This window comes from Columba livia, chromosome 5, assembly GCF_036013475.1.
Source record: "Columba livia isolate bColLiv1 breed racing homer chromosome 5, bColLiv1.pat.W.v2, whole genome shotgun sequence".
Lineage (NCBI taxonomy): Eukaryota > Metazoa > Chordata > Aves > Columbiformes > Columbidae > Columba > Columba livia.
In genome coordinates this window covers 25456711-25480720 of record NC_088606.1, presented here as the reverse complement: position 1 = coordinate 25480720, position 24010 = coordinate 25456711, and the positions used below count along the sequence as shown (strand labels likewise).

The 24010-nt window shown below is 56.1% G+C and overlaps 2 protein-coding genes across 8 annotated transcripts; one reads left to right on the top strand and one right to left on the bottom strand.

Moving 5' to 3' along the window:
- Positions 1 to 959: 959 nt before the first annotated feature.
- Positions 960 to 15400, bottom strand: PGF (placental growth factor). 7 transcript variants are annotated; one of them, XM_065063918.1, is made up of 7 exons: positions 14943 to 15400; positions 6607 to 6646; positions 5708 to 5904; positions 4194 to 4270; positions 2493 to 2522; positions 2383 to 2402; positions 1315 to 1613 (listed from the first exon to the last, which is right to left on the bottom strand). In XM_065063918.1, exons 1-7 carry the CDS (start codon positions 15291 to 15293, stop codon positions 1549 to 1551), a joined length of 780 nt encoding a protein of 259 aa, XP_064919990.1. In that variant the 5' UTR covers positions 15294 to 15400; the 3' UTR covers positions 1315 to 1548. The 7 variants fall into 7 exon arrangements, with proteins under 7 accessions (XP_064919988.1, XP_064919992.1, XP_064919994.1 ...); XM_065063917.1 differs by having other exon boundaries at positions 1361 to 1613; positions 2340 to 2402; positions 14943 to 15179; XM_065063923.1 differs by lacking the exon at positions 14943 to 15400 and adding an exon at positions 6819 to 7016 and having other exon boundaries at positions 1361 to 1613; positions 2340 to 2402.
- A 1830-nt stretch (positions 15401 to 17230) lies between these two features.
- Positions 17231 to 23964, top strand: EIF2B2 (eukaryotic translation initiation factor 2B subunit beta). Its single transcript, XM_065063915.1, has 8 exons — positions 17231 to 17451; positions 18033 to 18153; positions 18705 to 18853; positions 19605 to 19768; positions 20053 to 20148; positions 20821 to 20958; positions 21627 to 21693; positions 22602 to 23964. Exons 1-8 carry the CDS (start codon positions 17289 to 17291, stop codon positions 22757 to 22759), a joined length of 1056 nt encoding a protein of 351 aa, XP_064919987.1. The 5' UTR covers positions 17231 to 17288; the 3' UTR covers positions 22760 to 23964.
- Positions 23965 to 24010: the final 46 nt, after the last annotated feature.

Genomic DNA, 24010 nt, shown 5'->3' with positions numbered 1-24010 from the left:
GACCCCAACACCTGCACATTAGGCTCCACTCTTATCCCTCATTGCAGGATAAACCACAGGTCACTTCATTTGATAGTAGCATTGAAGGCTTTGCACATCTTGCCCTCCAGCCCTTTGCTTGAATATCCCTTGGTTTTGTTTTAACCCCATGCCAGGGATGCCACACAAACATGTTGGTGCCCAACATACCCTTAGGGTTTGCAGCTATATGCACTGATCCAGGATCCAGCTTGCATGGAGCACCCAGGGATGCATTTGGCAGCTAGATCCAGCCCCTCTGCAGCAGCAGCAAAAGGGGAGAGGAAGAGCCACAGAGGCACTGCTTAAGGCATACAGAAACAAGGGCTGTGGCTGCCCCAGACCCAGGCACAGACCTGGCTGACTGGGGAAAGTGGGAAACAGCAGCACCCACAGCCACCTCAGTGAGGGCCGCCAGCCCCCTACACACCCCAGGGTGTTCCAAGTAAGAGATGAGGCCCCCAGGCCAGCCTGCCCCCACACCAGGGGAATAAGCCTGGGTGCAGTGTTTCTTGGGTGGGAAAGCCCATGGTCAGCCTGCCCCCCACTGCTATAACCTCACACCAGCCCAGCCAGTGGGAAGGAAAGCCACAGGGCAGTGAGCCAGACATTTGGACTGGAGTGAGAACAGCATAGGGATGAGGAACAGCCCCACGACATGGTGTGGAAGAGAAGGGCAGTCACCCCAAGAGTATCTCAGTACCCACCTGAACTCCAGCACAAGAGTAGACCTCAGGCCAGGGAGCAGCTTTATCCTGACCTGCGGTTGCTGATGTCCAGCATCACATTAACAGCAACTTCTTGTGTGCTGTGGGAATTCATGCTGGGGACAAGCCCTGGGACACCACAGGACTGCCCTCCTCCAACCTTGGTGGGTGCCCCTGGGGAAGAGCCCTGCCTGAAGCTGCTGGAAAGCAGACAGGAGTGCTCACACTGCCAGATCCTGTGTCTGACCACCAGATTTTATTGAGCAGGGCAAGGCTGGGATGTGGCTGTGAGTACATGAAGAGCCCTGGCAAACCCAATTCCCTCCCTTTCCCCACCAGGAAGGCTTCCCAGACAAGCTCCCTGGCACCCATCTGGGCTGCCCCATGCCAAGGCTAGGAGAGATGCAGCCCTGCAGCTTTGCCAGCCCCAGGTTTCCTTCCTCCCCAGCTGCAGGGCACTGGCAGGACAGAGCAGTTTTGTAGCTGCAGTCCTAAAAGCCATCACAGCTCAACCACACATCGTGCTGTCCCCAGCCAGCTTCAGCAGCACATCCACCAGCTCCGCTCTTCATTGCCTCCAGGATACCCTGGAACACTAATATGCTGCTTGATCTCCCCATCTTCAGCCCCAGGCCTCATCATGGGTCCTTTTGTCCTGCTGCCAATGGTGCAGATGGGGCAAGTGAGTCCTTGGTTCCAGGCTGTGTTGCCATCAGGCCCAAGCAAGAGTCCAGTCGTCTCATTCCTGCCAGAGTCCTGCTCCCTGACCCTGCTTGAAGGGGCACAGCTCCGCAGGTCCCCCATGCTTGGGGAAGCAGCTGGCTCAAACCCAGGCAGCAGGAGTGAGGCCAGGGGCAGAGCGGAGGCTACCTGCGTGGTGTGCCACATCTGCAAAGAGAGCACAGCCGGGGTGAGTGCTGCCAGCATTGGGGGAGACAGCAGGACCCGCAGGCTCACAGCTCTGCCCCAGGTCCCCCCCTCCCTGTGCTCAGCCTCTCTGGCAACAAGCTGGCAGCCTCTTCATGGGGAGGAAAAAGGGTGATGGTGCTGCAGGTGCTGGCTGAGCCCTGAGCAACAAGCTACTGACAAAATGGAAATATGCACAAAGAAAGTGCCAGCCACAGGCTTTGTACCTAAAGTGTCTGCAGCAACAGTCCAGCCCATGCTGTTACAGCAAGCAGTGTGAGAGTCAGCTAAATGTGAGGGAAAGGGTAGAGTAACCCAAACAACCACCAGTCAAGGACTGCAGGAAGGACACAGTTGGCAGCAAGATGAGGCTGAAACTGGAAGTTCATGGATCCAGGAAAGCCAGCGTGGTCTGTGATGGCAATAGAGCTACACATCATCACATCACCCAGCCCATCCATCCCCACCTGGGTGGGACTGGCCAGCTTGAGCAACTGAGCCTGGAGATTACCAAGCACTTATTGAGCCTTTAGTAAAAGGCTCCTTTTCCCCCATAGCCACCCACTTTCTTCTCTGTCCTGTTTTCTCCTGTGTCTGCTCTGCACAAACCCCTCACTGCTCAGCAAGGACCCAAAGGCTTAACAAAGCTGCTCATCCCAAAGAAACTAACCCAGAAGACACCACTCATACCTGCCCCTGTTCACTTACAGTTCACAGTCTTTACGTCTCTTCTTGTCTTGTTTTCTCTTACCTCGGCCCTTGGACCTCCTCCTTCAAAAGGAAAGTACCACAAGAGAGGCTGATGTGTGGGAGATGAGACCCACAACCCCAGACAGTAACGCTGCCCCTGATGGTGCTTACCTTCCCAACCTCATCAGGTCCTGCCGGGGCCTGTGGGGTGGGAAAAGGACAGAGTGAAGTGGCTACTTGGGCAGTGCTGCCTGCTGTGCCACTGGAGGTGGTTTATTGAGATGCCCCAGTGTGCAGCACAATCTACCTGTTCATGCTTAATTCATGCTTAAAACAGACCCAATATGACTTCTCGGCACATCATTGTCAATTCGTCACCCAGGAGCTGACTGTGGTAGGCAGGGAGAAGGCAGAGACAGCAAAGGGGAAGGGAATGGTTGGCTTCAGTGACTCCTCTGGGGATGTGACATTTTGCCCACAAGGCCAGGAAGCACAGGTCCAGTTTCAGCTGCTCTCAGTGACAGCATGCATAGCCCAGCTGGTTAAACAGGATGCAACGTCCCGAGTAACATGGGATTTGCTCAAAAGTCTCAGTAGTGGTTCTCATACAACAGCCAAGACATACTTGGCTTAGGCATCCCCTATAGTGGCCAAGGCCAGGACATCCACCATGCCTATGCTAAACTTCAAAGAGCAGCAAGGTAAAGCCAAAAGGTGCTGCAGCAGCAAGAAGTTTACATATATTCAAAGGCAGCCTGCACAAGTGCTCACAGGAGATCCCCTGGGAGTTACCCTAGGTAGGGAAACCATAACAGGCTCAGGAAATTCCCTGCACGGAAAATAGCTGGAAGCAGGGAAGGAAATAACACATGTGCTTCTTCCCACTCCCTCTTCTGCATCCACTGACAGATGCTGCAGAGGGGGCTCAGAGCTGGATGGGTCTTGGGTCTGCTCCAGCACAGCCGCTCTTACAACTGGAGGGGAATACCAACCCGGGGATCCTCAAGTTCTTTCTTCTTCCAGGCAAGGATCACATCTAACAGCTGCCCAGCAGGACACTCATTCCAGAGTTTTCACAATACTAAATTGCCCTTGGGTCACGATGGAGAGTGAACACTCATGCAGGCAGTGCTGGAGAGGCTCTGCAGTGGGGACCAGCTGTGGACAGCACTAAAGCCGCTCCCTGTTCCCACAGCTCCGCAGCCCCCAGGCAGAGACCCTGTCCTGCCCAAGCTCACACTGCTTCTGGGGGCAGTGAGCATCCCAAGGGATTAACTTAGTGCCAGGAGTCTGTGGCAGGTTGCTGCTGTGTATCCATCCTGGGTCAGCACTACATATCTATGCCAACCTGGCACTGTGCATTTCAAGCTTCCATTTGTCAGCTTGGGCATAAAGCCCCAGTGCCCAGCCCTGGATGGGGCAGCCTCCCTGGAACAGAGGCTCAAGGTCCAGCCCTTCGGCTGTCTCTCCGGCCAGGTATGCCAAGCCATGGAGTTCCAGGCTGCATGCTGCCCCAGATGAAACACTGACCTTGGGGCCACTATGCTGGTGTGCCAAGGCAGCTACAGGGATGGGGGTACAGACATCCCCGCTCAAAGAGCCGCAGCAGCTCCACCCTGCAGAGAGCACAAGGTACCTGACCACACAACACTGTGCACCCCTGTTGCTGTGGGGAGTAGGCTGCAAGGGCATGGTGCAGCCTGCTGCTGAGCAAGGGAAGCACCAGCAGACCCCCATGAAGAGACAGTCTGGTGGGGTCCCAGCACAGCCAGGGTTCCCCCAGGGCATCTTTGTCCCACATGCAGTGCGAGCTGACAGGGTTGCTCTTGCTGGAGGGGCAGACGGGTACAAAACAAGCACAGGGGTCCCTACCTGCACTCACACTGCTTGTGCTCAGTGAACACCATCTCCACATAGGGTGCCTCCCCGTTTGGCTTTATCTTCAGGAGCTGAAAGAGGAGCAAAGGTTACTTCCCGGCCAGAGGGGGCTGAAGGGCTCCCGCGGCACTGCCCTGCCACCCCAGCTGCTCGGGCAGACGTGTGCATAACCTGTTCCTTGGAACCTTCACCTCCACATGCAGGCAGCACCGGCCAGGCCCAGCTGTCCTGGCAGCTTGGGAGGCTCTGCTAGTGCCACCCTGTGTCTTCAGGGCTGTAGCTTAAATCCCATGGTCTTGGGATTCCCCAGCCTTAGAGGAGATTTTTCTGTCTCTGCCTTTGTGGACAGCTTTCACATATTTGACCACTTTGTGTATCTCTGTCCTCTGTTGGAAATATCCCCCTAGTCATGTTTTCCAGGCCTTTCCAGTTGCTGCTGTCTCCTCCTGGCCCCTATTCCCACAGCACTGAGCCTGGAGTCAGCACCTCAGTGCCTCCCCAGCCTGGGCTGCAGGATTTGCCCTGTCATGTGTCAGTCCACAGCCCAGAGTCTGAGTTGGATATTCAGACGCTTCATGGGGTATGTTCATAATTATTGTGATCCAAACTAGCCCCCACAGAAGTGCCTGGTATTGCCACCCCACATACGGCAGCGGGATTCTCCCGTGGAGGGAGACCCGTATTTGGGGACATGCCTCCCATTCACATCAGGCTCTCGCTCCACCTCAGTTAAGACTTTGTGCAGACTCTCACCCTGCCTTCCAGCATGCTTTCAATCCCCAAAGGACCAAAATCGTTGGTGATTGATTATAGGTACCCTCTAGTCTGTCACCCACAGCAAAGCAGAGTTTTCCTACTCCCTGCAGCAGCAGCAGTTGATCTCTGGCAGCACAGTGCAAGGGCTATGGTGTGAGGACAATGGCTGACTAGCACACGGGGAAGAGCCAACCGGCAGCTTGTTCACACCCTGGAATCTCCCACCCCACTTCGCAGAGCTCCCTCAGTGTAGGCTGGAAACGCAGCTGACACAGCCCTTTATGCCCACCATGCCCCCAGCACACATTCACGGGCAGCACCACTGCAGCCACCTCCTAGCACACCAGAGCCTCGCTTCTCTCTGCAATTCAGGGGTAGCGCCTGCTTTGCCCCGACAGGCAGAGTCATGAGCAAGTGGGACACCCCTTGCCCCATTGCAGGACAGGGAAGGTCTGGAAAGGCAATGGCAGTCAGCAAGATGGACTGCACAGGAAGGAGAGGGTGGAGAAGCAGGGAGCAACGCCAGTATTATCAGAGGTGTCACCTGGCTTCAGTGACAAGCCCAAAGAGCAAGCAAAGGGACCCTCCCGGTTTGGCATGCATTTGAGCAGTTGTGAGCAAGCCCCTTCCCCTGTTATCCATGCTGCTATGATGCCTGGAGGATGTGAAGCTGTAAGTTCACCCTCCTGGCACTTGGCAAGGAGCCCAACACCTCCTTGGCGCAGCCACAGCCCCACAGCGGCACTGCTTACCTGCATGGTGACCGTGCTTGTCTCCACGGGGACACAGCGGAGACCCTCATCCCCACAGCAGCCCCCACAGCGCTGCAGGGAGACACAGGAGGGTCTGAAAATGTACTCCACCTCGTTGGGGAACTCAGTAATGACATCCACCAGCTGCTCCAGAGGCCGGCAGAAACTACGATTCCAGATCTCCCGAAAGGTCAAGACTGCAATAGACCAGGGTGGGGGGCTATAAGAAGGCACTCCCGAGAGGTCGAGCTCAGCCGACCCATTGCCGGGCAGGTGCGGCACCCGCAGTGGGGTCCTGCATCCATCACGGGGGCACAGGGACGAAGTGGACCCCCTTGTGGCCCCCTAAGTCCATCACCGCACTGATGTGGGGGTTCATACAGTCACCACATCCACTCTGTTGGGCTCTTTCTCCACCAGCCCTCCAGTTCTGCCTCCTCCTGCTCAGGCACCGCGCTTCCCCTCCGCAACCCGCCGCGGCGGAGCTCCCCTGTCTCGCCCGCCCTCCCTCGGAGGGCGCAGAAGCCCAGCCCCGCAGCGCAGCAGACAACCGTGCCCTCGGGTTTCCCAGCGCGGAGAGCAGAGGGGAGACGAAGCGGAGTGTTCCTGCCCGGGACCCAGCATCCCGACACCAGAGGAGCGTCAAGCCCAGCGCAGGGCTGCGCTCCGCTCCGGCCCGCGGCGGTGCCCGATGCCGCAAGCACCCGGGGTGGGCTGGGTAGAACAGGCTGCTCCGAGCCCCAGCAGAGCTCCCCACTGTCCCATCGGGCATCGCCGCGGGGCTCCGGGAGGATAACGGCCCCGGGGGGTATTGAGTCCCCTCGCCCCTGCGCGCAGCTCTCCCTGGGCTGCCGCCCCCTCCCAGCCGCGGCACCGGCGGCCGCCCGCTGCCAACTCACCGGGCGGCTCCGCGCTGGCGGTCCCCCGCGCCTCCGGGGCCTGCAGGGAGGGAAAGGCGGGCGCTGGTGCGGGTGGCATGGGGGGACCCCCCGCCGTGCCCCCACCAAGTACAGGGACGAGCTGCCCCGGCGGCCACCACCACCCCAGGCAGGGGCATCAGAGAGACCGTGCTGCCTCTGCTCCGACCCCGCTCCCGCCCATCGGCTCTCACCGGGGCGGGCGGTGCCCCCAGCGCCCCGGCCACCAGCAGCCGCAGGAAGGCGCCGACCAGCAGCATCGCCGCTCCCGCCGCTTCGGCTTTCACTCAGCGCCGCCTCTACCGCCCGGCCGCCCCCGGCATGCCGCCCCGCCGCCGGGCCACCGGCCCCGCCGTGCCGCTGCCGCCGGGCCATGGGAGCGCGCCCCGCTCCGCCGCCCTATTTCACCGCCGCCGCCCCGCCCCGCCCCCGCCCGCCCCGGCCTCGCCGCGGGGCGGGAGCAGGTGCCCGGCCCCGGCGGCCGCGGGGACGCAGCCAGTGCCTCCGGGCGCCACGGAGGCCCCGCCTCCAGCTCCCCGCACCGGCAACGGCCGTTTCCCCACCGAGCTGCCCCGGGGCTTCTAGGAAGTTCTGCTCGGTGCAGACCCGGGAGGTGGAACGCACCGGGGCTGTGGCGGGGCTTCTCGGGTCGCTGGGCTTCCCTGGCTCCTGTCCACTTCTCGCAGGGTCGGTGTATGCTGCCCCATGCCCGTCCGGCTACCCCATGCCCACCCAGCTGCCCTGTGCCCCCCCAGCAGCCCCTTTCCCACCCATCCACCCCATTCCCATGCTGTTTCCCTGTCCCCACTTTGGCATGTCCACCCACCCTGTTCCCCCTGAGCAGCCCCACGCCTGCCCAGCCAGCCCCTGCCGTCAGAGCCCTGGCAGGGGGTTTCCAGCCCTCTCAACCCCAGAGTTGCCATCCCGGTCGTGTCAGCCATGGGGGGTCCCTCCAGCTTGGGAGGGACGGGCACATGGAGGTTCCCTGCAGCAGGTCTGGGGCCAAACCCTGCTGCCAAGGACAAACCCAAAGGAGCTCTGTGGCCTTTTCTGTTCTATTTTTAAGCTGCAGCGGTCAGAGAAGATGGAGCTATGGGACAGGGGAATGGAAGTGATGCCAGCAGGCAACACGATCCTCCGTGGGATGTAGGCCCCAGGGAAATAACGGGCTGTGTGTCCCTGCCAGAATTCACGTTTCTGTCCTCCTGGGAGAGCAGGGAGGCTGCCCAGGGCTTCCCTGCCCACCTCTGTGTGAGGTCCATCCCTGTGGCGTGAGGATGCCAGTGGCTTCTCCCAAGCCTCATGGGGTCTGTCCCCAGGGAATTTGGAACACATCAGCTGCCTGTCCCCAGCCTCACCAGACCATGCAGGTGGCAGAAGATCAAGTGTTGGTGGGAGCTGAGCTCTGCCTGGAGCTTCCAGGCACTGGTACCACTGAAAGTGTGAGAAAGCTGCTGGAGTAGGGCCTGCCAAATTAGCAGGGAGATGCTGCAGAGATAAGTGCCCAGAAAAATCCCTGCCCTGCCAGGGGGGCCGGGTGCACTGCAGTTCATCAGTCAGCAGCAGTACAGCACGGCAGCTGCCAGGGACTGCTGTGGTGATGTTTGGTGCCTGTTCCCATTCTCACCCCTGGCTAGGAAGCAAGGAGCAGGTAACATCCGTGTTGCAGTGGCTGGAGTATGCCTGTGCTCTTCCTCTGACACCCCAAGGCACCCCCTGGGCCAAAGGAACACCCCCACCTCCCCAGGGATGAGATTTGGGGCAAAGGAATCATTTCCTCTCACCAGAGAGCCCAGATCAGAGGCTGCCCTGAGCAGCAGCTGCTGCCAACTCACTGGACAGGCAGAATCCTGTTATTGCAAAGACAGTGACCACACAGGGCCTCACGCTTGTCCTTGCAGGAAGGTCCCTCGAGGCCACCTCTCAGACACAAAGCCAGTCTCTGGCGCTGGAGCAAAGGGCTCTCCCCCAGGAGCCGTGTGGCTGGGGAGTCCAGCCCTTAATTGCCGAGTGCAATCCTGTTCCTGGTCTGAAGCTATTTCCTCAGAGGCCTTGGGCAGAGTTTACATTCCTGGGATGAGCATCCCCATTCTAGGCAGCACGGAACAGAGGCAGTAGCAGAGAAAAAAATATTTGGACACTGGTAACCTGCGACCAGCAACATCCTCCAGCAAATGGGAGAAACATCCAGCTGGCTGGGGCCATGGCCACTTGCTTTCCCCTCTGCCATCCTCCTTCCCTGGGGTCCAGGGAGCTGAGTCTACTCTTCCCCAGCTGCAGGACAGAGCTGAAGGTCGATGCTATAAATGCAACAGTATGACCCTCAGGCTGCCTCCCACCAGGCTCTGGGGAGCCGAGCTACGCACTTTGGGAACAAGGGACAGAGGAAGCTCAAGAGACCATCCAGGGACACCAGGCAAATAGACATTTCCTTAAAGGGTAGATACCTCCCCCGCAGTGAGCCCAATGCGGTGGCCGTGGGCTGAGAGCATCGCCTCAAATCTGCTGCCACCTGCCTGTGTCACCTCCCTGCCCCAGTGGCAGCGCTGGGCAGCGAGGTGGGTGGGAAATGATGTCCTTGTGGCAGGTGAGCCCTGGCAGTCAAGTGGGGACGGGCAGTCCCAGCATGCAGCTGCAAGCACACTGTGGTGCAGCCCTGCTGGGGAACAGGCTCACCTCCCTGCCTCTTACTCATGGGTGAGGAGCAAGAACCCGGGATGCCCATGAGCACTGATGAAGCCCAGCACAGGCAGCCGCTCTCCCTAGCGAATCCTCACCGTGCTCACTACAGGTGAGCTCCCTCTAAGTCCCCTTTTCCTTGACAGCCCCATTTGAGCATCAAAATCAACTCACAGGCATATTTTCCCCTACAAAATCCCACTTTTAGTGTCTTAGATGAAAATAGCCCAACAAAAACTCATCCCTGCATTACTCTTAAGCTGACTGTACCCAAGACACTCTGCGTCACCCCCAAAGCCCTTGGAAGACACCCCTGAAATCCTCAGGGCATTATTTTTGCACTGCTGCCATTGAGGACACTGGAGTCAGTCAGATCAGGGCTGGAGGCTTCTGCTGGGGAGAGTGCCAAGCACACCATGCCCCAGCACCAGGCACAGCCACCTCCTGAGGCTGCTGCTGTGAGGGGGCAAGAGTTCCCCTCACAGCTACCTGCACTGTGACAGGACTTGCAATGTCAAAGCAGCATGAAGATGTAAGGCACTGGGGTCCTCTTGTCTGCCCTTCATCCCAGAGTGCCCATGTTTCACTGCTGGTGTTCCATCCGATTGCTTTCCCCAACCCTGTGATCCATCTCTTAGACTCTCCCAAGCTCCCCTATCAGTAAACGTGAAGGACTTGATTCATAACTAACGCTGAGATAAACCAGCTCAATGTTCTGCAGGTTGGGTCTCCACAGTGGAGGTGGAAGGGGAAAGGCAGAGGTTGGAGACTAGCTGCTTGGAGCTGCATGTACCTGGATGTGAGAGAGTGGGAACGGGGATGGGCATGGTCTGGCTGGGGGTCCCCCAGCACCAGCCTCTCTGCATGAGGAAACCCAGGCCTCTGCGCCAGGAGATTGTCACTGATTTCTTCCAGGAAACACAGGGACTTCCAGTGTCTTTTCAGGAAAGTAGGGTGGTACCAGTGACCCTGGATGGTCAGCATTGCTCCTCAAGGAAACAACCTGCAAGCAACCTCCTGGGGCATCTGGGCCCCACTGGACTCCCCAGAGTCATTTGGCAGTGGCTCCAGTGCTGAGGGAGGCCAGCAGCAGCTAGACATGAAGAAGAGATTTTTTACAATGAGGGTGGTAAAACACTGGCACAAGTTGCCCAGAGAGGTGGCAGATGCCCCGTCTCTGGAGACATTCAAGGCCAGGCTGGACATGGATCTGAGCAACCTGATCTTGTTGAAGATGCCCCTGCTCATTGCATGGGGGTTGGAGTAGATGAGCTTTGAAGGTCCCTTCCAACTCAAACTTTTCTATGATTCTATGACCCCTCACTCCTGGCGGCTGCTTCCCGTGGTGTCAGTGCCTCCTCCCAGCCCAGGTGCGCAGGGGGATGTGTTTGCCGAGGGGGAGGCTGACAATAGGGGGAAATGGGCCGTGGCGTGCACCCCGATGGTGGTGGCTCACGGCCCCGGCTGCCCGCAGCAGGCGGAAGCGCCGGCCTTAGTCAGCCCCGGCTGCACGTGGCAGGAACTCTGCTGTTTGTTTTGGTTCCTCGGGGGAGGTCTGGCCTCCCTGGGGACCCGTGGCTGAAACCACAGGCACCTGACAGCCTGGTCCCATGCCTGGGGAGAGTGGGGTCTGTCCCCGCAACACCACAGCAGCTGTGGGTACAGGCGCTGGGGCCAGCCCAGGTCAGACACAAGTTTTGGAAGGGCACAGGAGTGCACTAGGGCTGAGAGTGTTCAAGGCAGGAGCCCCAGGTGAGGGAACAGCTTAAATCCCTGACAGGGGCCGGGGACCATGCCACTGAGGAGAATGTCCTTGAGACTGCCGGACCCAAGCCCTGGGAAGCCAGGGCTCTCAGGCAGGCAGTGCTCCACGAACACATCAGGGATAGCAGACCCAGCACTGCTTAGCTTAATGCTTTGCCTTTCAGTGCCAGCCTCATTTAACACCAAAGCTGAGCCCAAGGCAGGGGACAAAGTCACCTTCCTACCACGGCAAAGCCACAGGCAGGCAGCAAAGTGATGCTGGCAACAGATGGGAGGGTTAATGACGACCAGACGTCTTCCAGCCCAGCTGCTGGTTGGCTGTGCCTCGTGGGGAGGTGAGAGAGAGCTCACACCACCATGAGCAGCACTTGGTGGCCAGGAAGCCCCATGCAGCAGGGACCAGCCAGGCCATAGGTGTTTGGAGGAAAGCACAACACTGGAGCAGGGCAAGGCACCAGGGAGCCGAACCACAGCCCCAAGCTTACGTGGGTGCCTACAGGTAAGTGTTGCATCAGCAGCCTCCACTGGGTGTGCAGCAATAGTGCCAAAACAGCCCCTTGCACACAAGGTGCCAAGAGTCTGTAGTAAGGAGATGCAGCTCCCATGGCACGGCTCACCCTGCTCAGCCCAAGCTGCTCTCCTGAAGCCCTGGGTGGGAGCAAAGCCACGAAACACCAGAAACCCTGCAGGGATTTCCCCCCAGCAGCTGCAGAGTACTGCACTTGTGAAAGCCAAAACAGGCTGCAACCAGGACAAGACTGGTGCAGCAGCGTGTGCATGACTCCCCTCACCACCAGCAGACATGAAACACCCCAGGCCTGTACAGGGCAGGAGGGATGTGATATGGCAGCCTTGGGAGGGACAGGAATATCCTAGCAGGAGCACAGCAGCCCCTCTCTCCAGGAAAGAGACGGAGGTTACTTCTCCACTGGACAACTAAGCATATTCTGCACATCTATTGTGTTTCATCTCCTTTGAGAAAAGGGCAACGAGCATTGAACAGAGAAGAGAGTCGCACAGACACAAATCGCCCACTGCTCTGCCGCTGCCCCTCACCTCCCAGCTCTCCCAGCCCAGCCAGCTGGCGGGCAGGGGCTGCCAGGCGCTTTTCTCCTCTGCCAAACTCGAACCCAATCCACACCCAGCCCAGAGCTTCTGGCGTCTTATCATGTGGATGCAGTTCTCCTGCTTTTAGCTGTCATAATATTGACACAAAGCAAAATAATAGTGATGGCGAGACTCTGCCTGGCTCTGGAAGGCAAACAGGCGAGGAGACGGGGAGCAGCAGGCTCCGCTATTGTGCAGGATGAGGCAGCAGCCTGGGCTGCTTCCAAGCTCTGCTCCCCGGCATCCCGCCTGCTGATAAGGGGGGACATGGGATGCAGGCGGAGGGGGGATGCAGGCTCTGCAGCTTGCTCTCCCAGTCGAGAAGCGAACGTGTGCATCGGCAGGGCTTCGTCCCGGAGGCTTTCCCAGAACGTGGGCGGAGGAGTGGCTCATCTCTCCCCTTCCCTGAAACCTGGCAGCTGCTGAATAGCTGCCATCACCCGCAGCAAACAATGAGCAAAACGAGCCCGGGGCCAGCTGCAGCACCGGGAGCAGAGGAACTGCAGGGAGCTGGCCGGTGACCAGGAAGCAGCCCAGACTGCTGGTGTCATGGACCCCTCGGTGACCACAAAGCAGCTGAGCAGCGCTTTGTCTCATCCCAAGAGTCCAGCTTCCTGCAGCAGCGCCAGGTTTGCTCGGAGGCTTCTCCAAAACCAGCCTGGAGGGTTGGGCCCCTGGCATCTCCTCCTCCCTGGCCCAGACAGCCTGCAGCATGCCCTCTGAGCAGGACAGAGCCACAGCCAACACCTGCACGGTGCCACCAAGATTCCTGAGCCAGCTGTGCCTTTGGTAGCACCGAGGAAAGCCTCTGCCAGGTATCAAGGCCCAGCACACCACTAGCAATGCTGTTGCCAGCACATCCCACCCAGACTCACATTGCGCTCCCTCATCCCTCGCTAGGGTTTGTTTTCCTACATGACATGCAGCAACTTCCCACACTTCCCTCATCTCTTCCTGATCAGCCTGGCCTCTGAACCGGCTGCCTCCAGCTTCCCACAGCCCACATGGAGATCTGGGGAACCACCATGGGTGAACAAGCTGACAAGTGAAGCTCCACATCCAGGGGAGGCATTTGGAGGCCAGCTTCCCAGGCCTCTCCTGGGGGCTGGGAAGGGCAAGGAGAGCCCAGCCTGGGCAGCTTTTGCAACAAGCCCTAGAAAAACCCTCCTGCTTCCCAGCCTCGGTCTCTATTTTTAAGGCTCCAAAAAGGAAGGGGTGCAATGTCAAACTTGCTGGCTGGATAGAACCACCTACTCATTTCCCACAGGGATCACAGACTCCATCAGTACCACAAGGGTCTGGCTATGGGCTCAGCCTGCCCGCAGGTGCTGCGTTGACGTGAGGATGAGCCAGCAGCCATTTTCCAGGTAGAGAAAGGCACACGTACACATGGGCTGCTGAGCAAGGAGCTGCATCAAATCCTTCGCCAACCTCAGGCGCTGAGTCCATCCTGTTACTCCCCAGAGCAAGCCCTGCCTGTTTCTCTGTGGCTGCCCACGCAGTTAGAGCAGCCACGCTTTCCCGAGGATGGTCAGTTTAGGGGACAGTTGTTATTATACTAGGGTCATCAGCAAAAACCAGAACACGTGCCCTGGTACCTGCAGCGTCATCTGTGAATTTCAAGCATGCTAAAACTGCCGATGACTCAGGCAGTGTGTGTGTGCACCTCCCACAGAGCTGAGCTTTCCAGCTATTCATGTACCTGCTTTTGATCACGGGCTGTTTGTTTGGGTTTTTTGTCTTCTTTCACTGGAGGCTCAAGTTTTAAATGTGCATTCAGCACTCGGTTCCATTCCTTTCACTTACAAAGTGATCTACTTTCCTACTTTCTCCCCAGTAGCACACTGGTTTGGGGACCCTCAGCCCTTCAGCAGATTCACTCCTACCTCCTTACAGCTGTGCCTCCACATCTGTGGCTGTGAGAGCTTCAGGCCTCTGTTTTTGTCTCAGGCCTTTGAGCATGGACTTTCCAAAGAGCAATCATGTCACACGGACGATACCTTTTGTGCATCTTTTTCCTTAGACTGTGCTCCGTGTTCCACCCACTCCCACATACCATGCCATCCTTAACTCGGTCACTCATGCTCAGTGAGCAGCTCAGGCACCCAGCGATGACCCTACCCTGCTTCCTCCCATGCCACCTATCCCATCTCTGCAGTCTGCACCGTGCTGACAGCCTGCCCTGCGCCTGCTGGGCTGCGGCTCCTCTGGCTCTCGCTTGCTGGCTCCTTCTCCCCGCCTGCCTGAGCGCGAGCAGCTCACTTGGCTTACCCGGGTGCTGCAGACGAGTCCAATTACTAGAGTTCAGCAAACTCTGATTCCCTTCCCTGGCATTTCATCCAGCCCACTTATCCGCCGAGAGTTCCTAATCCAAACAGCCTCCCAGCACAGGATGTTCCAGTGCTCCCAAACTCTATCCAGCCTGTCCAGCCTTCTCCTCCCTCACATGAGCACTTGAGGGATGACATCCAGCCCCCTGGGACGCAGAATTCACTGGGTGGAGGGGACGCAGTGCCTTCAGCAGCCATCCCTGACGGTACAGAGCAGGATGCTGTCCTGGGCTGGCTGTCAGCTCTCTGAGATGAGACAGATTTCAGCTCTTCTGCAGGCCCAGAGAATGCTGCCTCCCTCGCCCAGCCAGCTCATCCCCTGCTCAGCTCTTTGGCCCACAGCAGCAGCACAGTCTGCAGTCATGTCAGCCTCCTCGCTGCCTCACGCACCAGCTGGGAAGCCACAGCAGCCAGCTGCGCCAAGGGACCTGGAAGTACCTGGGAGGTGAAGGGAAGGAGGGTGTCCTGTGCAGCTGGCAGTTGCCTGTGGCCGCAGCAGGAGAGGGTCCCAGCAGCTGTAGCCCAGCAGGTGAATCTCCTTCCAGCTGCCCAGGGATGCACACACGTACCCCTCACATTGCCTTGGCCACGGTAGCTAGCATAGCCTGCAAGGCAATGGGATTTTAGCTGAGTACACCAGGACACCAACATGTGCCCCCCAGCTGCCTTCCCCACTTGCCCCACACTCCCTGCCCTCCCCTCACTGCCACTCTCACTGCTCCCTCCTTTTCCGTCCTCCTCTGAGCAGCTGGAGCCCAGGGTTTGTCTCAGCTCTCCAGAGAGCTGCATGTTCTGGCTCAGCTCAGCTACACAGGGCTGGCAGCTCCCAAAATCCCCATTCAGAGGCTTTCATTCATGAAATACAAGGCAGCAGACCAGGCACAGGACTCTGCCCCTGGGGGACATGGGACTGCTGGCCATCTTTGGGCAGCTGCAGCAGCAGTGCCCAGTGGAAAGCGCTGTAGGGAACAGGGCAGGAACAACGTAAGCAGGGAAAACCTCTGCAGCCTGTCAAGAGGCCGAGAAGAAACTGCCCTGCAATAGTTATTGGGACTAGAGCAGGGAATGTAAACAGCCCGGCATCCACACGGAGGTCGTAACCTCAGAGTCCGTTTTTCCTTCCTCTTCTCCTCCTGCCTAATCTCCAAGAGCTGCTCTGTTTACTAGCAAGATAAATAAACAAACAAAGGAAAGCTTCGAAGCAACGGTTATTTTTTTCTGGCCAATTCACTGCATGCCCCAGTCGCAGGATGCACGCGTGGGAGCGGCCTCTGCACGCCATGGCAGCTGGCACACAGCGTCACGCAGGGACTCCTGACGCAGGAAGCCGATGGGTGCGCACAGCCCTCCCCCAACTTGCCTGCAGCGTAGCTTCATGGAGGGGCTAAAGGGAGAACTGTGTTATCCTGCACAAATGCAGAGCCGGGCAGCCCTTGCTCTACGGAGACTCCCAAAGCTGGGGAGACAGAAAGAGAAGGCAACCGGGAACAAGGATGTGCCTGGTCAGCACAGTGGGGTGCAGCACAACCGAGCCTACAGCAGGGCAAACCCTGTTACACTCTACTGACTCTCTCCAGGCGCAAAGGATGAGACAAGCTCAGTAAGAAGGGAAACTAACTTCCAGCCAGGGCAGCAGCACCCCCAAGCACGTCCGAGCAAACCCAGACACATGGCCTTTCACCAGGCATTCAAGGGATGTGGTGAGCTTCCTTCCCCAGGCTGGCAGGCACTCTGGCTCCAGGCACATGGGGGCACTTGGGGAAGCAGCAGCAGGAGAGAGGTGTGGAAAGACTCTTGGCCCAATCCGGGCACTGGGTGACAAACCACCTGTGATACATCCTCAAGACCCTGCGCACCAGCTGTTGGTATCTTGCTGGGGACCCAGCAGCCCCTGGGCGGCAGCTGGCTGTAGAGAACCAGACAAGCACAAAAATGATGCGATGAGCACCTCGGGCCCTACAGGCCACTGCAGGAAGCACCCGCCAAATGCTGCCAGCATAAACCCGTTTGCTTTGATTTCCTAATCTAAAACAACAGGACACAGAACAGAGCCACAGAGTAAAGTAACACCGCAAGTTACGCCACTGCTCCTGCCTGGCCCCTGGACACGGAGCTCCAGGAACCAGACACAAAGGAGCTACATTCCTGCCTTATCCAGGGCTGGTTCTGGCTCTGCCAGCAAGAACAATTGGACTGCCAGGAACTGCGCCTTTCCCACCCCATTTGCTTTGGCTCTCTGTGCCTGGAACAGCACACGGTCCAAAGTAAATCCCTGCACACGGGCTCTCCCTGCGGCTCGGCACAGACCCGACTCCCTCCCTCCCTCCGGCCCTGCCCGACGCCGCCCGCTCCGTTCGCCTCCAGAGTGGCGGCAACGGCGACCCGGCTGCTCCGCGCGCGGCGGCCGGGCCGGCACACACCCCCGAGCGGTGCCTCAGGGGCACTTCCCGAGCGGGCTGCCCGCGCCTCCCGGCTCCACGCCCCGGCAGCCCGCCCCAGGCACCGCCGCCCGCCGGGACCTCCGGCCCAGCCCGCCGCCGCCCCACAAGCCCGCGAGCGGGGTCAGGGGGCACCGCCTGCCTCCCTCCCGGGCTAGGAGAGAGTCCCACCCTCCACGCCCGTGAGCCGCAGCCCACCCGCCGGTCGCACTTCTCATTGGTTGCGCCGCCGCCGGGGGTGGGAACACTGTGGCAGCCTTCGCCAATGGAAAGGCGGGACGGCGGAAGTGGGAGGTGCGCGCACACCCGCGAAGCCCCGCGGGCCCGGAGCGCAGCGGCCGCCGCCATGCCGGGCGCTGCCGAGCGCGGCTCCGACCTGTCCGAGCAGATCGAGGCCTTCGTGGCGCGGCTGCGGGGCGGCGGGGAGCGGCCGCGCTCCGAGGACACGGCGCGGCAGACTCTGTCGCTGTTGCGGAAGATCGTCGGGCACGGGCGATGGAGCCGGGCCGGTGAGGGCGGCCGGGCGGCGGGGGCAGGGCCCGCGGAGGCAGCCGGCGGACGCAGCGCTTCTCCCGGGAGCCAGGCGGCCGGGGGAGCTGCGAGAGGGCAGTGGCGCCCGGAGGCCGTCCGGCCGTGCTCCTGCCGGGCCCGGCGCTCCGGTGGCGGCGGGAGCAGCGGGGCCGGGGCGGCTGGAGCCTTGCCTGCAGCTGTCGGCGCGTCTGCGTTCCCGGTACTCGTCGTGCTGCCCGTCAGCCCTTTGAAGTGTGCTGTGCTCACCGGTGTCACGGCGGGAGGGGCTGCACAACGTCCTCTGCGGTGTGTCAGGCCGAGCGCCGGCCGGCCCAGCAGCAGCTGGTTTCTGCTGCCGCTGAAACGCTTGCGGCCTTCCTTAAGTTTCGAGTTTGCCTTGCATCCAGATCCTTGTAGAACCAGCTGCTGTGCGGTGGCCTCCTGCTCACGTCTGACCTTCTCACCAGTGCTGCGCTACTGGTGCCACAGCCCCTGGCCCCGCGCTACTGGGGGGCGGATAGCTGGGTGATGCTTGCGGGGGCTCTCTGGGCAGCTGTGACCAAGGCCCTCCCGCTTTCAGGGGAGCTCATGGACCTGATCCGAACAGAGGGCCAGAGGATGACGGCAGCCCAGCCGTCCGAGACAACTGTGGGCAACATGGTGCGGCGAGTGCTGAAGATCATTCGGGAGGAGTATGGCAGGTGACGCTCCCCTCTCTTGCTATCCATACTCCTCCTAGGAGCCCAGAACAGCCCACCCATGCAGTGTGTTCTACTGCTTCTGTGAGACCCGTTTAGTTTCCATCACCCCCTTTCTCTGCCTCTCCTACACAAGGATTCAGCAAGTTTAGCATCAAGGGAAACCTGTTGTTTTCAGCATAGCTGATGACACTTCTTCTAGTGAAATTCCCCTTGGTGTATGTGATGTGGGTGCGTGACAACAGTCTGTGCCCTGACCTCAGGCTGTTCTGTCCTTGTGTTCCCAGAAGGGTCCCTCCTGCTAGAGCAGTAGCCTTGAGCCTGCCCCTCGTCTGTGGGCCACAGCATTTGCACACAACTTAGGAAGGTGCTTCTTGGCAGAGCTCCGGGTGTCTTTCTGCCAGAGACAGCTAGGGAAGCTCTGTGGCGTGCCGTGCCTCCTGCATGTGGTTTTCCTTCCTCTCTGTTCAGTGTGCTGCACTGTGGGGACACTCCTCAGCCTGGCTGTGCCCCTGTGCTCTCTCCTGAGGCTGAAGGGCTGCTTCTTTCTGCAGGCTTCACGGGCGCAGTGAGGAGAGCGACCAGCAAGAATCCCTGCACAAACTCCTGACTTCTGGAGGACTGAGCGAGGATTTCAGCACCCATTATCCTCACCTCAGAGCTAATGTTATTGAAGCTATTAATGAGCTGCTGATAGAAATAGGTACAGATTAGTCTGAACTGCCCCATGACTGGGGCTACTTATGTGATGGGACTGATGCTTCCCCTTCCTCTTAGGCAGAAAGAAAACAGGAAGGATGTGGGAGACTTAATCTGAAGGAATCGAAGTTTTTTTCCTCCCAGGACTTAGTTCAAGTCCTCTTAGGCTTACAGGGAGATGGGTGGAACATGGTGGAGGGAACAGTATGGGGGGCTATTGGCCTGTCATCTTGGTCTTCTGGGAAGTTATGAGTTGAGCCCTCTGAAGAAGAGTATCAAAAGTATGCCAAGGTTGGACTTAATCCCTGTGCGTGTATGACCCAACTCTCATAACAAAGTACTGTTACACGTTTTTCTGCAATCTTGTGACAGATCAGATATCCAACTCTTCTTCTGAGGCCCAGGTTGCCCTGCCTCTCATTTTCACCTGGTTCTAGAGCTGTTGAACTGTAAAACCTTTGAATTTCCGTCACTAGTTGTTGTGTGGGCATGGTGGTTATCTGGAGTAGTGCTGACACAATCCGTTCCCCTCATGATGGAGTTTTCAATACAGCTATTTCTATGAGCAGCTAGGGGGCATAGGGCATTCAAGGGCCAGCTTTTTGGTCCCTCTCCACTGGTAAAAAGAATGCGGAGAAAAGCTGCTCCTGCTCTGTCAGTGCTCATAGCATCGCTTTAATTAAAATGATCTTGTTGGAGGGCAGCCCTCGCAGCACAAGTGTTGCTTTTACACCCACAGCTTCCTTCTGTTACAGAGGGCACCACGGATAACATCGCTATGCAGGCGCTGGAGCACATCCATTCCAACGAGGTGATCATGACCATTGGCTACTCGCGCACTGTGGAGGCCTTCCTGAAGGAAGCTGCCCGCAAGCGCAAGTTCCAGGTCATTGTGGCGGAGTGTGCACCATTCTGCCAGGTAAGGCCCAGCCTGGCTGTCTTCTCCAGGTACTGCATTGTCCCATGCGTTCTTGATGAATGCTTTTCTCTGGGGGAAGCTGAACATCACAGAAGCTCCTCTGCAGTGAAGAGATTGAAGACAGCTCGTTGTCCTGTCCCTTGTCCTTCAGTCAGAGGGCTGTATTTGTGCTCTATCACTTGGTGTTTTTGTGGTTCACACAAGAATTGGGTGCTAATATCTCTAAGCAGCTGCAGTCCCAGAGCTATGTCCCAGGGGACCAAATGGTTTCTCCCTCTTTTTAGGGTCATGAAATGGCTGTTCGACTGTCCAAAGAGAACATTGAAACTACTGTCATGAGTGATGCAGCTATTTTTGCTGTCATGTCTCGAGTCAACAAGGTAAGGAGGGGCTCCAATGGAGGAGGGAGTTAATGGCAGGTTTGGAACTTTAGGCCTTCCAAACCAGCTGCAGATCCCAGCAGCGATGGATGCATTTCTTTACTGAAGACTCAAAATTGTAATGGTCCCTATTTACAACCGGGGTGGATATTCAGTGTGGAACCCCAAGTCAGTACAATGACTAACTGCATGGTTTTTCTGCCTTAGTGGCTAACAGGCAGAACAGTTACAAGAAACAAAGACAGCAAAGCCTCAGAGGTTTAAATACATGTTTTTTAAAGAAGATGGAACAAAATTCAGCATTTCCAAAGGGGAGAAACTCTCCCTGTGTTGAACACAAGATAGGTTGCCTACTTTGCAGGCTTGTAGAACAACAGGGAACGCAGCCCCGTTTCTGCATGGTGTTCCCTGCAGTAAAATGTACATGTGTCCTCTGAAGTTCTCTGTGCTGGTCTTACCATGCTGGAGTCATGCTCTTGTTAATGAGGAACGTCTGCATGCAGAGCCAGTGCCATATAAAACAGATGAGGCATCCAGCTGCCCTATGACTCCAGCCTTTGGCTGGCTCTTCTGACAGACTCCTCCAGCTTGTCTGGCAGGGTCGTAACCAGGAAGCGCTCCTTCCCCACTTTGCTATGGAACATTCTGTCTAATGCTGATCTGCCTTTTAAGGTCATCATTGGTACAAAGACAATCCTGGCCAACGGCGCCCTGATTGCTGTGAGCGGGACTCACACCCTGGCACTGGCGGCTAAACACCACTCCACTCCGCTCATCGTGTGTGCCCCCATGTTCAAGCTTTCACCGCAGGTAAGTGCAGCAGCTCTTTGGGACCACACCTGCACTATGTAGAGATGGGGTGTGATTTTTATGCTTATGGAAGCTGTGGGTGGAGAGCACTGCCTGTCCCAAGGTGAGGCTGGCAAATGAGCCACCTCCCCCATCCAGTGCTGTTGCTTCAGGTGGGAGATCCTCACCCAGATCTGGCACAGCTACAGATCTCCTTGAAGCACCCTCCTCTGCCACCTGTGCTGATTACGCAGTGCATTGGTATAAGGATGTAGACTGCCTACTAGAGACTGACATCACCTTACTTTTTGTAATTTATATCTTTAGTGTTCAAAGACTCTCTGTACTGACAGAGGAGGTAGGTGGAGATGCTTCAAACTTTCTTACACTCAGTACTTTTTCGGTATTGTCAGATGAAGTTGCAGACTGAGGACGTCACTTCTCTGCTCCAGTTCCCTAGGCTTTGTACAAGGGCAGCCAGGTCACAGAAGGCTCTAAACACTGAGGAAAAACCTTGCACCTGTAGATGTTACAGAAGTTATAGGCATAAGCACTATTTTAAATAGATGTAGTGTCATCTGGCAAGTCTTCCTCTGCTTTAGCTTCCTTCCAGCACCCAGGATCTGTTTTCACTAGGATAATGAGGCAGTCTCTTTTTTCCTAACCTTCCTGTACTCTTTCTCATTCAGTTCCCTAATGAAGAAGATTCATTCCACAAGTTTGTGTCACCACAGGAGGTGCTGCCATTCACAGAAGGTACTGGTTCTTCTTTATACGGGCTAGTCAAGCTGGTTCAGGCTATAATTTTAAAATGTTTTTAAATAGCTCACAAAAAATTTAAACATAAGACTGTCCTGTAACCAGACAGTAAATCCTTTTCTATTGTCTTAAGCAGAAAAAAGTGCCAGGAACAATCCTGTTTTGTATGTAACTTTTTTTAAAGAAAGTACAGAAAAATTACTTCCTTTGAACACTATCTATGCACTTCTGCTCTGAAATAGTCAGTGTTTTATTATAGGATTGTGATAATGGTTCCAGGCAGGTGGCGGTTTCCTCTGGGACAGAGCAGATGCCCAGCGCCAAGGGCCAGCTTCCTTTCCCTCCTACAAGTCACGTTAAATTCTTGAAACTTTGTTATGTGATCCATTTGCTGAAACCCAATCTCTCTGCAATAGGCTTCCCACTCAAGCACCATCTTTAGAAAGGTGTCAGCCCACATATTAAAGTCTCTTTCAAAGCCCTGTTCCTATGTGATGAACTTTTGAAATGAAGAGATGAAGTTCAGTGCAGGTTTTTGGTTTTGGCCTTCTGAGATTTTGTTGAGATAATAACCTTGACAGCATCAGGATTCTTGCATTCTAATTACATATTGGCAGCTTTTATGACAACTAGTAAAACTCCACCAGAGGAAATTTGGGGTTACTATTGGTAAAAACTACCAAAAGAGAGTTCTGCCACTCATCCAGGATTGCTATGTATCTGTAATTCAACGACATCAGTGAGGAAGTTGGATGTCCCAATAAAGGATTCAGGATGTCCCTATACCTACTTTAGGGTGGTATGTGTGTAGACAGTTTCTTTAAGGGGCTCAGGAAGACATGCAGAAGGCTAAATTTAGTTTATTTGAGTTGCTTTGTCTAATATTGCTGCTGTTCACTTTACAGGGGAGATCCTGGCCAAGATCAATGTTCACTGCCCAGTGTTTGACTACGTCCCCCCAGAGCTCATTACTCTCTTCATTTCTAACATTGGGGGTAATGCGCCTTCCTACATCTACCGCCTCATGAGCGAGCTCTACCATCCAGATGACTACGAGCTCTAACGCCACAAAGCACGTCACTCTCCAGACTTTTCTTTCTCTGTAGAAAGATGAAACAGCTAATTAAAGTGTACATTGCAGAGATGGGTTGCTGTGGGGAACTGGCTCAGCAGAATGTCTTTCCCACCCAAAAACAACTGACGGCAGAGCTCTTGTATGGGTATTGATCACTGTGCTGTGTTATGTGGAGCTGCTCACCCACTTTCATTTTGAAGCAGCAAGGATTCTGGAAGAGCTAAGCTGTTACTTCAAGGTGTGCTGCAATAAAGGCTGTTTACAGTGATCTCACTGTTAAGCACATTTTCCATATACAGTTAATTTAAATCTTTAACTAGCAGGAGTTTAACCAGTGTAGGGAGTTGCCTGCACCTGTGATGCAGTAGCAGGCTTTAAGGTGTGCTTTCCTATATGAACATGAGAGAAAACCATTTGCAACTGTCTTCAAAATGGATTTTTTTGGTACAATGTTCTGACTGAAATACAAACAAGCTTTCTCTACAGTGCTGGAATGGAAATTCCATTCTGGATGAAAGGCAGACCTTCAGAAGTCCCATCAGCTAGCTTGTCCACATCCCTGTCAGAAAGCCCAGCTCAAGCTCTTGCTTCACTTAATGTAGTCTGAGATACTCTCCTCTCCTATACTACTTGCATGACTTCGATTAGTCTGCTTAGTTGGACATCTTGTCTCATTTGGAAAGTTCTTAATTTTTGTGAGGGGCAGCATGGAATGTCTTAGAAATATGAGGCTCTTGCAGGTCAGTCAGATAATTTTTCCTTAGTCCCTTTTGCCAATGTATGGCAACACACTACACCACGGTTAAGGCACCAAATGAGAATAGTTTCCACTGCTTGTTTTGCTTTTGATTCAGCAGATGTTAATTTCTAGCTGATTGGTTTTGAGTTGGATGTCTGTGATTAAATGATTATGTCTTTTTTTTTTTTTAACTCTTCTGAAATAAACTCGACTCCTTTATCTTAGGCTGAGATACAAAATAGAACTGGAACCTGTAAAAAAGTCTGCCTGTTGTAAAAATGCTTTGGGTTATTTAGTTATTTCTCTGGAGGTAAGTTTTTGTACCCTGAAAATATGGGGCTGTGCTAGGATTTGAAAATCTCACTCAAGCATGCAAACTGCAGAGAGCTGGAGAAAACTGATGGGCATGTCATTCATTACATAGTTAAATAAAAAGCATGGGTTTTTATGCTAAGTTGGCCTATGTATACATTATGAAGCTGGTCAGTCCTCATTCCAAC

Excerpts from the sequence above, each read along its gene's own strand:
- EIF2B2 (XM_065063915.1), top strand. The coding sequence starts at position 17,289 with ATGCCGGGCGCTGCCGAGCGCGGCTCCGACCTGTCCGAGCAGATCGAG. Across the intron at positions 18,154-18,704 it reads ATTCGGGAGGAGTATGGCAG|GCTTCACGGGCGCAGTGAGG; the intron begins GTGACGCTCCCC and ends TTCTTTCTGCAG. Across the intron at positions 18,854-19,604 it reads TGAGCTGCTGATAGAAATAG|AGGGCACCACGGATAACATC; the intron begins GTACAGATTAGT and ends CTTCTGTTACAG.
- PGF (XM_065063916.1), bottom strand. The coding sequence starts at position 15,155 with ATGTTGGTGTCCTGGTGTACTCAGCTAAAATCCCATTGCCTTGCAGGC. Across the intron at positions 5,905-6,606 it reads CGCCAGCGCGGAGCCGCCCG|TCTTGACCTTTCGGGAGATC; the intron begins GTGAGTTGGCAG and ends GGTCTATTGCAG. Across the intron at positions 1,614-5,707 it reads CAAGCACGGTCACCATGCAG|ATGTGGCACACCACGCAGGT; the intron begins GTAAGCAGTGCC and ends CTCTCTTTGCAG.